Source organism: Alosa pseudoharengus, unplaced genomic scaffold (assembly GCF_046254945.1).
Source record: "Alosa pseudoharengus isolate Yale_2024_CS ecotype anadromous, Long Island Sound unplaced genomic scaffold, YU_APseudo_1.1 YU_APseudo_1.1_scf_14, whole genome shotgun sequence".
Taxonomy (NCBI): domain Eukaryota; kingdom Metazoa; phylum Chordata; class Actinopteri; order Clupeiformes; family Clupeidae; genus Alosa; species Alosa pseudoharengus.
The window spans coordinates 18,592,989-18,603,120 of record NW_027468609.1 but is presented as its reverse complement, the minus strand read 5'-3'; the positions used below and the strand labels follow the sequence as shown (position 1 = coordinate 18,603,120).

Below are 10,132 nucleotides of genomic sequence, written 5' to 3'. Positions count from 1 at the left end.
AATACTCACAAGTTTGTTTGGCCGTGGTCCGTTCATTTGATCAGTTGTACCAAATTAAAAAATGTGCTTGTAATTAATCTGGTTTGGTCCGGCATGGTTTGTTTATTGGCCCAGGCTTCTTATGTAATACATCAAAACCATATCCAATGAGAAAAAACATGGATGATTTCTTCAGTGGGTCCATAACAATAGTTTAAATAATGTAAATAATATCACCACCAATTATGTAACATGTCCGTTAAAAAACAAAAGGAAGAAATGAAGTTGTTTTGATGCTGAAAATGTTTTCTTATCATTCTGACATTTTGACATTCATTCTGACCATGTGTACCAGGGGCTGAATCTTGGTGCTGAAATGTGTGTGTGTCTGTGTATTTAAAGGGACACCAGGCAACGTTTTCGTGTTAATTAATCATCTTCGTAAGTCTGTATATGGTTAAATGACTCATTACAGGGCGAATGAAGAGTCTCTCGCCCGCCCCTACTGCCTGTAGGAAGAATATCCCGCTTGCAAGTTCGGAACACCGACCCGGAGTCCTTCAGGCTCACAAAGTCTCATTCATCGCGAGAAGCAGGATCTGTTTACGGCAAATATCCCCAGTTCAGAGGCAGGCTAACGAAACCCGGCTAGCGATTTTTACAAACGTGTAATGGCAGAGCCAGCGAAGAAGCAGCGAAAACCCTTGACGGAAGATGGAAAGAAGAGGAAAAGAGCTTCAGACCGAGCGAGGGCTCACACACGTATCAACCTTGGTCAAGCTTTTTCAGAATGGCGAGAGCTGAAAGACAGAGAAGGCTCCAAGACAGATGCAGACCTCGCATTCTTGCTTTTACGCTTGTAAGTAACACTTTGATATTTTACTTTGTGTATGGTTGTACTTTCATTGCGTTCGTTATTATCTGTAAATGTGTTGTTTACTGTAGCCTATTTCCAGAGACGGTTGATGAAGTATCTTTGATATTTCTATGAATGTCTGTTAGCTACAGTGGTAGCTAGGTGGCTAGCGGAGATCGTAGTGTGTTTGCTAGCAAACATGGGTATTGTTTTTTAGGTATTTCTTACACCTCTATTCTTTTTTGTGTGGCCACGCGTCATAGTGTTTTATTGGTAGAAAGACTTACATTCCAAGAATTTCTACGATCGTCGCAGTTCTCAGCGAGCTAAGTGGCTAGCGGGCGGAGAATTTGGCTTGTTCTAGCTAGATGGATGATGTCTCTGTGTGTTTGCTAGCAAACATGGGTATTGTTTTTTAGGTAGATCACAGTTCTTATTCCCCTCCTCTCTTTTTGTGGCCACGCGTCAGTGTTTTTTGGTAAAGTGGCTAGCGGAGATTTTTGCTTGATCTAGCATGATTCCCTTCTATGTGGCTAATTTAGCTTCCATGTTGCATCCAGGTGTTGCTTTTATTTGGCGCTGGTGTAGCTTTTTTGCAGTGTGCTTCATAGTGTAGAAGTCGATGAGTCACCGATCGCATTCTGTATTGATCCATAATATGCTACAAATCCTCGTCAGCTACTGTACGTACACACCGCCTACAATGAACCCCAGTCTCAGAATATTTTCCACGACCGTCTTGTTTGCAAATAAGTTACGTGGGCTGACCAAGTTACTGTTAGTGACACTACAACCCCCTCCCGCCCTCCAAACAACACACACACACACACACTTTATCCACTCACCCCCAGCAGTGTAGTCAACAGACAAATGTAGCCTAATTTCAAAGCATTCCACCACAATTACCTATACGCATGCAATTTCACAATGTAATGTTAGAAATGTTGCAAAAATGCTGTCTTATTTTTTCTAGTTACAAGCGCTGGCAGGTTACATCCACACCAAGCAAGACCCAGTCCAGACCACCAAAACCACCTGTTTCCAGTATCACAGAAGACTCAGATCGAGACCAGTATGTTTTCTTACACAGGCTTTATTTATCCTGCCTGTAATTTTGTAGTTCCAGTTACTTATGCACTATTTTACGTTTCAGGGATGTTCCTGTAAATCTTCCTGAGCTTGGTGTGCAGCCTTTGTCTAGAGAGGGAGAAGTTGGTGATTTGGAAATGAGGTGAAGTTCACCGCCATACGATAGTATGGTGTATAGTTTTCAGAGAGGGTTTCTTGATCTGCTTTTTTGTGGCTGTTGGCTTATGTTTTGGAGTCTCTATTTTTCTGCTCGCAGCATGCACTCTATGAGCATCGAAGAACACCACCACGAGTCTTCAGATGAAGAGGGGGCTAATGATTTTAGGAAGACCATGTAAGTGCTGTCCATTAGTCTTTCATTTACTTCCATTTACCTCTTTCTTCTATCTGAAATATCTGTATGTGTTGTCTGAACAGCATTGAGTGTGATGATTTTGGGGCTGATCCAAGTGTCTTGGGTTTGGAGGAAGGAGACAGTTCAGATGAGGATTTTGTCCCTTCTCTTCATTTACGGTATGTTTGCATATTATTTATCAATTTTGGATGGAAGTTGAGCTACATTTGTAAGTCGTAAAGCGCAGCCTATTTCTTTCTAAACTGTTCTACGACATTGTCTAGAATATGAACTCATGTAATCCTTCATGTGAAGTATTTTTTGTAAAGATGATCAATATGCATATTCAACTCTTCAGAATGGTTGGAGACAAAGCGAATGACCTGGCTGAAATCAGTGTGGATGAGGCCGTATTAGACATAGACATGCCCGACCCTCCCGCTCCAGAATCAGAGTCCACCGCACATCTTCACAGAGTACTCTCTGAGGATGATCTGGTCGGTAAAACTGCCAGCATAACATACAACAACAATCTGCTTGATCTCGCCATGCACTTGAAACTACCAGTGCAACAGTGCACCTTTGCAGACAGAGTGCTAGGCGTAGCATGCTCTGGTGCACAACCTTTTCAAGTTGCCATGAAGACACGAGGGACAGGAGTAGTTCTAGAATGGGTAAGGTGTGAAAATTGTCAAAAAGTCAATTATGTAGGGTGCTGTTATTGTTTGACACTTTTGTATGTATGTTTTTATTGTTTCTCACATAACATTGCCATTTCTTTACATTAGTTATGCCCTTTCGGACACTCCGTATGGAAATGGAATTCGCAGCCAACCTTGAAGTTTGGCATGCAGGGCGGTGACTTTATGCTGTCTGCCAATATTCTTCTGTCCGGGAACAACTATAGAAAAGTAGCCCTACTCTTCAAATTTATGTCGATGGGGATGGTTACCGAATCCACATTCTACAGGATCCAGGATGCTTACTGCATAGAGCCGGTGCAGGAGTATTGGGATCAAACTAGAGCAGAAGTCCTAGACCGTTTACGGCAGAAGGACCATGTTGTTCTCCTGGGTGAGGAACAGTCTTACACCTTTGACTAACTTTTACACTGACAATTCTGTATGATATGCTATGACTGTATGATTGGAAGCTGTGATTCTAATGCTTATAATGTCTGTTTGCAATAGGCGATGGCAGAATGGATTCTCCTGGTAAGTTCTGTATGCATACTGTCAAAATTGAGGATCAGATTTTTATGTATGTACTGTGGTACTGCTTTATCATTATCTTCTAATATCTTTGGTTTTATGTTGATGATGCTTTTAGACTGAAATAGCGTCATGGCTGCTCCGAGACTGTTAGATTGTTCTTTTAGCATAACATTTGGCCTGTTATAGGGTGCAACTCTCAAGGTTAAAAATACAAAACTATGTCCAGGCAAAATGTCCACTGTCTCTCACACCTCCCTTTGTGAATTGCATAATCCAAATTAGATTTTTCCTGTGGTTAGAGATTGGGATGTGTAAATTATGTCTGCTGCTTTCTCCTGAGCATGATTGCTAGATCAAAGCCTCTTTCCTCATTGACTGTTATTCAGACGGCCTCTGTAATAACGTACACAAGTTATATGCTGACAGTTGTGCTTTTGCCTCAGGTCATTGTGCACAGTTCTGCACATACACCACAATCGAACAAGACTCCAGAGATGTGGTCCACATTGTTTCCGTTGATAAACGCGAAACAAATAAAAACTCAGTCATCATGGAGAAGGAGTGCTTTGTTCGCACAATGGATGCACTCCTTCCAGAGCTTTCTATAAAGGAAGTGGTCACTGATGCCCACCCACAAATCACCGCATTACTGAGTAAGGAGAACTTTTGGTTATGGTGAAGTCATAAAGACCGTCCCAAGTTCATGTTTGATCGCTGTTCCCACAGGGCCTCATTTTTAACATATATGTAAAAAGAATTTTAAAAAACGTATCATTTTTGTTTACATTGTTTTCATGGCCTCTCTTTGTTATAGATCCGGAGCGTGGCAAATATAAAGCGTGGGGTATTCAGCACTCATTGGATATCTGGCATGCAGCTAAGAGCCTGAGCAAGAGGCTTCGACGGGTATGCATCAGTACATTTACAGACATGTGACCAGTTTCTATATGTTGTCCTGGTGTTGTGAAAAGAAGCTAGCTATTGTGTACCTTGTGTACCTTGATCAGGCTGGGACCGTGAAAAATCAGACTGGTATTCAGCCATGGATCAAGGACATAGTCAACCACTTTTGGTACTGCAGCAAGCATGCGGACACAGAGGAGCAACTCAAGGTATGGTTGAGGGGGAACAAATGTGTTGATTAGGACAGTTTAGTTGACATGCTAGCAGAACATGTTTGTTGCTCCATGCACTGTATAACTTTTTTTATGCAGATGATGTGGGTTGGTGTACTTCACCATGTCTGCAATGAGCACTCTTGGGCAACCAGTTGCTGTGAACATGAGCCACTGGATGAAGACAGCCAGAACAAGCCTTGGATCATACAAGGTAATTTCAACCAATACTGGTGCAGAATTCAACACTGTATGTGAATGTTTTACTGACTGTGTTATGACTATAGGTTCAGCTGCTCACAAGGCACTTACTGCTGTTGTCCTTGACAAAAGATGGCTGATCCTGGTAAAGAAATTCCTAAACTTCAGGTAAATATATGTAAGACATGATTGTGTTCACCCAAGTTATTTTTGAATTTCCAGTATTTCTCACTCAAGTGTTCGTCATGTTTCAAATGCAGCATAGTTGACCTTATTTCAGTGTAATCTGTAATGTGGATTTCATTTTTTATATATATATAACAAAACAACACATGTATTACCACGAGTGTTGTTGTAATTATGTCTCCCACCCACACAGGACCACATCTGATTTGGAGTCATTCCAAAATCATATTTTGATGTATGCAGCAAAGCGCATGGCCTACTCTCCGTTTGTATACAAGACTCGGACATTGCTGGCAGCCATTGATTATAATAAACACAATCAACGCCGCCCTGCACGCAACCAAGATGGACAGAAAATGTAGGTATTTTTGTGACATGGTTATGGTTTTTCTTTTTTTTTTTACCTTGTAGAATGACTAACGACAAACACAAATTGTTCTTGCTCTCTAGTTACAGACGGAAGTACAACAAGAAATCAAAGAGTTGGAGCGTGTACACGATGAAGGAGAAAAAGCAGTACACGTACATTCCAGAGATCCAGAGGGCCATTCTTGCCAGGAGAATGGGAAGTGGGTCTGGTCTTCCCCGCAAACAGACGCTAAGGCCTGATGACCCAAGGCGTCTGGGTGTACTTGCTCCACAACAGCCACCTCCCACATCAGAACTAGTGGCGATTCATGTCTCACGAGGGGACCGTGGTCCCAGAGAATTGGAGGACAATTGAACAGTTTTCATATGGCATATACATGTAAATAATAAAGAATTGATTCTGAAACTTTGTCCAAAATATTTTTTATTTACAAATGTACTGTGAAAAACAACATATACATAAAGTTGGGATGAAAGGTGGTAAGAACTTTTACAATGTGTATGGTAACAAACTATTTACAATATGATAACAACTGCTATGCAGCAAGTATTGTGAAGAATTATGCTAGGCGGGTCACCCTGAAGCCGGTGTACTGCCCTCTGGGGTCAGGGAAAGTGTCCCTTATCCGGCAAACACAGCAGCTGGGTATAACTACTCTGTTGCCCACACCCAGGCGGCCGTGCTGCCACAACACAAACTGCCTATAGGCTGCATGTCTAAACTGGCGCTGTTCCATCCCAGGTTCTGCATTATCGGCTAGTGCAAATATATCATTCCAGGCTGCCCTGGCCAGCTGCAACACACCCTCATCTAAAATATAAAAGTCCATGTAGGCCATTTTACTTATGCAATTCTGTGGACGTTGCCGCCAGCATTTCCTCTCCAGGTCCGTGTTCATCTCCCGACAGTTTCCACAGACACACCAGTGGAGTCCGGCAGGTTCAGGGTCAGGACGCAGGGGCACCTCCAGAAATGATAAGACGTCGAACATCACCCCCGGGGACCTGGTTATAACTCTCTCTAAGATCAGGTCCTTCTGTGAGGCATCAAGTGAATGAAGTGTATCCTAAAACACAAAATAATCTGCATGATTACACAGGTCTTTCAACAAAATAAAAAGGCATCTCTGGTCTAGTTACACTATTTGACAAACCTTCATTTCATTGATTCTTCTTTCTTGAAGATCCTGCAGTCTTCTCTCTTCCTCAGCATCCAGTCTAGCACTCCTCCCCGTCCTGGGGGTTCTCTGTCTGACCGGCCTTGAAGTCGGCCTACCACCAATGGCCTGAGCAATGTACTCCGAGGCTGAGGCTGAGGCTGACGTTGATTCCTGCAATATCACAAAACAGTTGACAATATCTCACTTACTTTACATTTATGAGTTGAATTACGATGGCTTACACTTTTATTTTATGTCACTAAGTCAATGCGTCTGATAATAGGCAATAAAAACGTTGCATCATGATCGAGCTAGAAGAAACGTTATGATATTATCTTAGACAAGCAAAGGTAAACCGTCATTCTACCAGAAATTATAGACCTCGCTAATATAACTTTAGACAAATATTAGCCTCCGATATTTTTTTATGCTCATGCCCACTCTCCCAAAAACAACACGAAAGCAGTAGCCTAGTTCGCCTCGTTCATAGGCTATCGTTCGTTCCCAGTAAAAAAATACTAGTAGGGGCCAGCCTATGCATGACAACACAATTTTGTAGACAAGCAAAGGTAAACAGTCATTCTACCAGATGAAATTATAGGCCTCGCTAATATAACTTTAGACAATATAGCCTCCGATATTTTTTTATGCTCATGCCCACTCTCCCAAAAACAACACGAAAGCAGTAGCCTAGTTCGCCTCATAGGCTATCGTTCGTTTCCAGTAAAAAATACTAGTAGCCTATGCATGACAACACAGTAAAAAAACTCGCCATCAGTTGGAAAATATTACTTTACTTACCTCGGTAGACATAGTTGGATTTGAAATAGCCGGTTCCTCTGCTCAGCAAGGTTTACAGCTGATCAGCTGGGTTGCTCGTGGAGTGGGGTACTTGGAGGGGGGAGGGACAGCAGTTCGTTTTCACGACAGTGTGTTTGAACGCATTTACTCACAGACACTAGGGGGAGCTTCGTTGAGGAAAAAAACACTCAGGCTTGCCTGGTGTCCCTTTAATGTACATTGTAGGGTGTTGTGTGATTAAATTAAGCTAAATGTGTGTGTGTGTGTGTGTGTGTGTGTGTGTGTGCTAAATGTGTGTGTGTGTGTGTGCTAAATGTGTGTATGTGTGTGTGTTGGATGCTGAGGAAGTGTGTTTGATGCTGATGTTTCTCCTCGTCCCCTTGTTTGGCTGGTGCTGTTTGTGTTGGCTGTGTTATTTTAAGGGGCGGTGTGAATCCAGCCTGTGGTGACCTCAGCAATGTGAGGAATGCAGATGGCAGTGTGGGGGGGTTGTGACTGGTGGTGGTGATGGGTTGGGGGGTTGCAACTGATATTGGGGGAGTTTGTGGGGGGGGGGGGTCCGACTAGAATCAGCATCCGGCCTCCAAGCCATCACAACAAGCATCTCTCCAGCACTCCTTCACACACACACACACACACAAACACACACACACACACACACAGACGTACACACACACAGAGACACACAGCACGACAGGCATCTCTCCAGGGCTCCTTCCCCAATCTGATAGCATGGGAACCATCTGGAGGAGTTGACCAGAGAGACGATAAAATAAAATACATTCACACACACAAGTATGTGCACATTAACACATGCACTCACACACGTCTCAAAGTACACACACACACACACACACACACACACACACACACACACACACAAACACACACACTGTCTCACACACAGGGAGACATGGCAAACTGGTGGAATGAAATTCCACTCTTAAAAATAAGCAGTGTTAAACACTGTAAGCCTGAACAGTGATGCACGGTGCCAAATCAATGACAGACTAATTTTCCTCATTGTTAAATTGAGACCATCTCATCATGTCACCATCTCATCATTGATACTTCAAGCTCAAATACCACTTCAACTGCCATGACGACCAGTGTTGCCATGGTGAAAAAAATACACATGCAAAGATGCAAAACACACCATCTGGAACAGAAGAACACCTCTGTGTATGACTTTTTTTCATGATAAAGTGCCTTGATTGAGCGTGTGAAATTGTGCAGATCTGGGCTTGTTTAAAATCTTTCCTTCCAGTTTACTGAGGGAGAACAAGAGGGTCTTTTTACAACTTACAGAGGGACTGGCAACAAAATCCGCACAGCAACACACAACCACTGTGGTGTGTCACAGGAACGAGACAAGGAATGAAAGCTCTGATGGCAGACAGACAGACAGACAGAGAGAGAGAGAGAAAGGGGTGAAAGACTGAGGGGGGGGGGGGTAGAGAAGAAAAAGATAAGAGAAAGAGATTAAAAGAGAGACTGATGAACACAAAGTGATGAAAAGAGAGATAGCAGTAAAGAGCGTGTGGAACACAAATATGAGAGAGGAAGAAAGGAAGAGGAGGGAAGAGAAGGAGAGGAGGGAGAGAAAGAGAAAAGGGGGAGTAGGATGAAAGAGAGAGGAAGGAGAAGAGGAAGATAGAAGGAGAGGAGGGAGAGAAAGAGAAAAGGTAGAGGAGGGGAGAGGAGGAAAGAGAGAGGGAGAGGAGGGAAAAGAGGGGGAGGGGATAGGAGGAAAGAGAGAGGGAGAGAAAGAGAAAAGGTAGAGGAGGGGAGAGGAGGAAATAGAGAGGGAGAGAAAGAGAAGAGGTAGAAGAGGGGAGAGGAGGAAAGAGAGAGGGAGAGGAGGGAAAAGAGGGGGAGGAAGGATAAAAAGAGAAAAGGGAGAGAAGGGAAGAAAGGGGGTGGGAGAAAGGGAGAGGAGGGTGAAAGAGAGAGAAGAGGAAGATAGAGGGAGAGGTGGGAGAGAAAGAGAAAAGGGAGAGGAGGGAGGGAGAGGAGGGAACAAGGCTCACTGACCATAAAATACAAGAGAGAGTTCTCAATCCAAAAAGAATGTGCTTACATTAAAGTTCTGTCTGGTTAAACCAGTTTCTTTATTTCTCTTCTCACACACACATTCACACACACACACACACACACACACACACAAATGGAAGATTAAAAACTGCTGCAGTCTTTGTCATGTGAAGTAATGACCTGCTTGGCCTCCCCTGATGTACACACACACACACACACACACACACACACTGAATAAGGAGAGGGACCCCTTACCCAACCCCTCGGCCAATCAGTTGTTTCCCAGGTAGTCATTCCCAGACACTTACTCAATCACTTAGCCAATCAGCCACCAGCCTCCTCCCACACTTGTTTACTTGGACCCCATTTGTTTACTTATTGAAAGTACAGCCCAGTTAACCCGCACCGAACTATGGTCCGGGTGGTTAGCGTGGTTAGCGATCTCTCTCTCTCTCTCTCTCTCTCTCTCTCTATGTGTTTGTGTGTGTTTATGTGTACGTGTGTGTGTGTGTGTGTGTGTGCATGTGTACATTCCCAACAGTTATTCTTGCATAAATGTTAGTTGTGTTTTAAACAGCGTAATAGTAATCGCATGGTCCAGTGTAAGGTGCATTAGTAGGCAAAAATAAAAACACACTACAGCACAATAAGCTACACTAAAACAGATAGTCATGTTTTTTTCATGTTAATGATTGCATTAAGCTTAAGCATCTAGCTTAGCTAAGGAAGCTTTAAGTTTTATATTTTAAGTGTTACCTTCAGTGTAGTGTCAGCATTTCCCCCCTTTCTTATGT

At 43.1% G+C, this 10,132-nt stretch overlaps 1 protein-coding gene across 1 annotated transcript; it reads left to right on the top strand.

Annotated features, from left to right (window-relative positions):
- The first annotated feature begins 382 nt into the window (after positions 1-382).
- LOC143123483 (uncharacterized) lies at positions 383-5,698 on the top strand. Its single transcript, XM_076284938.1, has 15 exons — positions 383-838; positions 1,809-1,907; positions 1,989-2,066; positions 2,181-2,258; positions 2,342-2,437; positions 2,617-2,932; positions 3,047-3,332; positions 3,449-3,472; positions 3,916-4,125; positions 4,287-4,378; positions 4,480-4,584; positions 4,687-4,801; positions 4,875-4,956; positions 5,168-5,332; positions 5,425-5,698. The coding sequence occupies exons 1-15, from the start codon at positions 651-653 to the stop codon at positions 5,696-5,698; spliced, it is 2,208 nt and encodes a 735-aa protein (XP_076141053.1). The 5' UTR covers positions 383-650.
- The last annotated feature ends 4,434 nt before the right edge of the window (positions 5,699-10,132 follow it).